This window comes from Phaseolus vulgaris, chromosome 3 (genome assembly GCF_000499845.2).
Source record: "Phaseolus vulgaris cultivar G19833 chromosome 3, P. vulgaris v2.0, whole genome shotgun sequence".
In the NCBI taxonomy this organism is placed as follows: Eukaryota; Viridiplantae; Streptophyta; class Magnoliopsida; order Fabales; family Fabaceae; genus Phaseolus; species Phaseolus vulgaris.
Genome location: NC_023757.2, coordinates 37460314 through 37466313, shown reverse-complemented (window position 1 = coordinate 37466313; position 6000 = coordinate 37460314). Strand labels below are relative to the sequence as shown.

Here is a 6000-nt window from a genome sequence, read left to right as displayed (position 1 = left end):
AAAACTTACACAAAGATGTGTATGCAGAGCATGACTTTTATTTTAAAATTACACAACTAATTAATCACTCCATACACTATTTCAATTATGTAATTTTTACATTAAAGTCATATTGTCCATGCACAATTTTTATATACTCACACATTTGCAATAAATTTGTGACTCTCACGAACGATTTTCTTCTGAATCAAACTCCTATTTAGGATGAACAACTTTCATTTTATGCATCCTAAACTGTAATAAAGTTGTGTCAACCACGATTAATTAAAAAAGTTCTTAAGATCAAACGTCTTACAACTTATTGGTTCCTTTTATTTAAACTTGTTGACGTGAAACACAATTTAACTCAAGTAATTAAAAAAATCGTGGCCATTCTAGGTAAAAATCACACAATTTTATTACAAAAGCCAATATTACAAACATTATAGTAGTAAGATATAATAGCTAAGAACATAATGTATACATTTATCTTTGTTAATAACAGCACATGTAAGGGTAAATGGTGGCATCTGAATTTTATTTATGAAGTCAAACCATGACTTCTACTTAATATTATTACACCAAGATCATCCCATCGTACGGTAAGCTGCAATGAAATACAACAAAACCTACCCATTAGAGCAGAAAACATTGGATTGAAAACAATAGAAAAAACATGATACTAATTAATAATATCAGATATATAATAATATATTAAAAACAAAATAAGATCATTATTATTAGATATTAACAAATATAATTAACAAGCAATGGTGACTCTAACCTGTTTGAGAAAGAACCCAATTGTCGTCTGCACCAACGTGCCAAACAAAATAGCCCAAACCATTTTTCTTGCAGTAATTAACCTTGGCAGTTACACTCTGAACATCATCGTAGCCAATCCATGTTGTCCCAGAATAGCAATAATCAGTGACCACTGTTGAATTGTACACACACCGTGCTCTATTCTGGCTCACAAAAGCCCTAATCTGGTTGTACCCCATGGACCCATCTCCACCAAAGGCAGAACCAGTAGCTGGAGCATACAATCCATTGTTATTAGCATTCACCAAACGCCATGCATAGCCATAATAGGGAATACCCAAAGCTAGTTTTTGTGCAGCCACACCGGCTGCAATCCAAGATCTGATTCCTAGATCTCCACTCACTTGGTAGGCTCCTGAATTTCTCTGAAAATATAAACCAGCTGGCGGTGCTGTCCTATTGGGGAACCAGTTTGGACCGTGGAAATCATAAGCCATTACATTTATAAAGTCAAAGCTCTCATTGATTGCCTTAGCAGGGTAGTCCAATGAGTAGTAGTTGTAAGAGTAAAAGAATGCAGCCGTTAAGAGCAAAGGTGCCTTCCCTGAATTTCTACCCTCGCTAATCAAAGATGTTCTAAATTCTCTTGCGAGTAGACCTAGGTTTTGCATGTCTGAACTAGACGATGGGTACTCCCAATCAAGGTCAACGCCGTGGAAGTTGTTTGATCGGGCTTGTTGTATTGACGAGTCGATGAATGATTTTCGGGAGCTGCTTTGACTTGCCATCGCGGAAAAGGTTGATGGATTGGAAGCACCACCTCCTATGGATAATAGGGTTTTAACCGAAGGGTTCTTTTGCTGGACGGTTTGGGTGAAGGATGAGAACTGAGCAGCGTTTGAAGAGGAAATTGTGACTTTGTAGGTGTTAGGATCCAAGTCTGCAAAGGCACAAAAGAGATGGTTGAAAAGTGTGGAGTTGATGTTTGATGCTGGAGAACCACTAGCAGTGAACCAATACCCTCCTTTGATTTTTGCAGTGGATTCATGGAGATGCAGCATCAAGAGGAGAAAGGGAATGAGAAATGAAAACTTTTTAGAGTAAGCCATTGGCACTGTAAAGAAGATTATATTTTCTTCTGATCTGGTTGTGAAGTACTTGGTTGTTCTGGTTAGGTATATATATATAGTTTGATTTTACATGTTGTTGATGAATGCAGTGCATGCACACTTGCCCCACTTACGTACGTTGAATGCAATTGAATTAAACGCCATTTATAGAGAGGTCCAAAAGCTTAACCACAGGAAGTAGGTAGTAGCCAAAGAAAATATAGTTCCAGAGATACCTTATTACCAGAATATATATTGAATTTGCAGCATTTGTCTACACAGTTGAAGATTGGTAATATAAGCCTTAATTAGATTATTACTTTTCAGTTATCAGAAAATCACCGACCAAATCTTATAAACTCAGATAATACACACACCTACAACTTTTAACCACGTGTATAAAAAATAAAACTACTACTTTTAGTGGAGTAGTTTTTTTTTTTTTAATTCTTCCTTCGTTTTTTAAAAAATTATCAAAATCCTTTGTATTATAATAGTCGTTAAAATTGAAGTTAAGTTTTTCAGAATTAATATAATATTTTTTTCAATTAATTTACAACCAATATCTTCAATTTTTAGGACTAAAAGGAAAATTTCAAAACATCATTTTATATTTTGAAATTCATTAAATCTACTTTCGAGAGAGAAAGTAAATTGATTTATTCAAAATAATCAATAGAAAATTAAATATGTGATCCTACCACTAACACTTGTCAAAATATATAGACATGATTTACAAAATTTAAACTCTATAATATTTTTAACAGTTTTTTTAAAAAGGGTAATACTCCAAAAATTATGTTCAAAATTTTCCTAATATTTAAAAAAAAATTAAACTTAATATTAATATTTTATGACAGTAATACTTGCATTCATATATCTCTATATTTTGTAATCTTACCGACTAAAATAATAGTAGATTGCAAGTATTTAGGTTGGCCAGTGCAAATCTTTTAAGAAAAATATATAAAAATTGAGTGACTCAACTAACACAAGTACTCATAAAATATTGTAATACTATCCAATAAAGAATATACAAAAATACTAGCATTTCAAAAGAAAATATTATATATTATAACTCCACACATGATAAGAAAAACTCCACACACATGCAATTAAAATAAGAAAAAATGAACGTGAGATACGAGGGAAAAGAGAAAATTTTACTTTGATTAACATTTTAATAGATTAAAATTGATCTTATACTACCTCACTAACACTCTCTAATCGAAAAAAATTAGAATAAACTAAAAAAAGTTAGAAAAAAGTAAATGAAAATTGAAAAAAAGAACATTTAAAGAAATAATAAGATTTAGAAATAAATAATTTATATTTTCAATAAATATTAAATTTTACTATAACATAAATACCATCTCTATATATTAAATCGAAAATAGAATCTTACATCGACTCACCAAAATAAAAATATAATTATTCAAAAATAAACTTAATGGGACAGACACAATTATTAATTTACTGAAATTGTTGTAGCCCCAATGTTCTGGAAAAGCTATATGAATGTGTGGTGCAAAAGAATGGTACAATTCATAAAAAAGTCAAACCTGAACCCAACCTATGACTTGATACTTACTTCTTCGGTGAAGTATGCAAGTTACTTGTTTTGGTAGGTTAGATATAGGTTAACTTGCTGAAAATGATGTCAAAGGTTGAGAGAATTTTTTGTGTGGATATGTTGAATAGAAACTATGAAATTGCATAGTTAAACTCACACATTACATTCTTTCTAATTTTCTTTATCTCGTATATCACTCATATTTCATCATCCATATTTCAGTACAAAATTATTTATTTTTTATTTTTAACAGTTATAATCTTAGCATTTAGTTATAAGCATATCATGATTCATTTTTTTAATCTTCAACCAATGTGTTAGTATTGATTAGATTGAGAAAGTAATCAAATATATAATCAATCCGTCCTTTTACAAAAAATCTATTCATTATAAAAACTAATTTAATTAATTCTTTTATTATCAGTTTTCTCTTAAATTTATTTCTTAAAAGATTTTCGAAAATAATTTTTAAACTTGTATTACATGATTTATTTGTGTTCCTGCCAGTGAGATGAGACCTAGAGAACTATTGAAGTCTTCGTCTTCCCCCTTCGGTCTGACAGGTTGTTAGGGCTTCACTGGGATCCTTCTCGCCTTCGTGTTTCTCCTTTGTCTAAGTCTATGGTGAATGTCAAATGGGGGAGGTATCTACAAAAAGCGTTCCGACACTCAAGTCAGTAAGGCGGGTGATTGACACTCAGGTAGGTGCACAGTAATAAATGACGTACCTTATTCCTTTGAATATGTGTTATTTATATTATTTTAATGGACTTATCTTATTGGGTCTGATTAGTGTAATAGATCACACTTAGGGTTGCATTACTTAATCCTTAATAATAATTTAGCTTCACTGACATTGGTTTGAGCGTTAATGGTTATATGTGTCGGTCGACCTGGTCGTGCGTGTGGTGTCTCGGTCAGCTCGGCTAGGTAGATCGAGTCACGTTAGCGTGTGTCTGGGTTAGGGAGACCGAGCCACGTCATGGTATTGGTCGGCCATACCGGTACAATTTGTAAAAACTTTAAAAATAAAAAATAAAAAACCAATTTATAATTTTTTAAATATTATTTTTTAATAGATTGAATCGGATTTTTAACAAATATATCAAATTGATTGAGAATTGACTATCTCTCTCCTACAACCAAACGTTTAATATAAGTGTTGAAAATGTAGAGTTGCATTATAAGTTTTTTATGAAGTGGTTGTTGTTGATGTCGTTTTCTTCCTCTTACGTGTTTGTGCGGTTTCCTGAAAACAGCTGTATGATGGAAAATATCCAAGGTTTATTAGATAGATGTATTTGGTGACGACGACCAAATTTTTGTGGCTATTATGTTACAAATATGACGTCATGAATGCAACGCAATTTTCTATTTTAGTCCATTTGCATCTTTTCATTACATTAAAAAGATGGATCTCATCAAATCTAAATAATTGATTATGTTTAATGACTCAATAGTGATTCCCTCATTTTCTTAGCATTTTACATCTTCTCCTTTTTCTTTCTGTACATTAATGTTTCCTTCTATTTCATAATAGACCGAATTGACTTTACCATAAGAATACTACATTTTTTTAAAGATATATTGAAATAATTTTTTTTTCTAATGTTTTAGTATTTGAGAAGAAAAATAGTTTGCTTTTTCTTATTTTTAAGAGATGATTATTTTCTTTTAAAAAGAAAGACATTTTAATTTTCTTTTTTTAGTAAAATATATTATTATTGGATGATGTATTATTTTTTTCATTTTTTATTTTATTTGTGAGTTTTTATGATATTATTTTGGTATGTAATATTTTATTGTTCTAACATATAATTTACATAAATGATCTTTTCATTCTTATATTCATCTTTAGTTATGAATTTGTTTGTCTCGATATTTTTTTCTGGCCTCTTTTTCACCAAATTTCAAATTTCATAATGTAATGTGAGAGAGAAATTCATGTCTAGTAAATTTACATTAATTTGAAATATCAATTTATTTGTTCCAACTTCTTTCCTTTATCAACTATTTCCCGTAAATAATATAGTCTTTTAGAAGTATGATGCGTATCATTAAGATAAAGTTCAAGTACTTACTTAGTCATAAACAGATTATGTTTCAATTAGACTTTAAATTTGCATTTATAATTTACATTCTTTTATTAGGAACATAATCTATATAATATATATATATATATATATATATATAATATCAACATAATTAAGTTGTTGCATTTTTATACAGTAAATTATTTATCACAATATGTCTATAGTATTAATCAATCAAAATATTGTTAATAAGATGTCAGAATCCTTAATCAAATCTTCGATGTACAATGTAAGTGTTCCGCAACACATTTTTTAATGACTTATATTCATGTTATGTATGTTCTATGGAAGATGAGTACTTGTACTTGACTAGGGTAGTTTATACACATACTTCATATAATTTTTTTATCACTTAGAGTGTGTTTACTTCCATGATTTTACTGTTGACGAGGAAGGGAGAGCACGAATGAAAAATGTTTGGATCTGTGTGTGAGGGAGTGTGTGATGGCGGAAGAGCAAGTGAGTGTAGCTAAGAAACTAG

General features: G+C 30.3%; 1 protein-coding gene across 1 annotated transcript; it reads right to left on the bottom strand.

The window, feature by feature from the left end:
- Positions 1-372: 372 nt before the first annotated feature.
- LOC137807467 (class V chitinase-like) lies at positions 373-1910 on the bottom strand. Its single transcript, XM_068608128.1, has 2 exons — positions 764-1910; positions 373-586 (listed from the first exon to the last, which is right to left on the bottom strand). The coding sequence occupies exons 1-2, from the start codon at positions 1851-1853 to the stop codon at positions 567-569; spliced, it is 1110 nt and encodes a 369-aa protein (XP_068464229.1). The 5' UTR covers positions 1854-1910; the 3' UTR covers positions 373-566.
- Between the last annotated feature and the right edge of the window lie 4090 nt (positions 1911-6000).

Excerpts from the sequence above, each read along its gene's own strand:
- LOC137807467 (XM_068608128.1), bottom strand. The coding sequence starts at position 1,853 with ATGGCTTACTCTAAAAAGTTTTCATTTCTCATTCCCTTTCTCCTCTTG. Across the intron at positions 587-763 it reads TTGGGTTCTTTCTCAAACAG|CTTACCGTACGATGGGATGA; the intron begins GTTAGAGTCACC and ends ATTTCATTGCAG.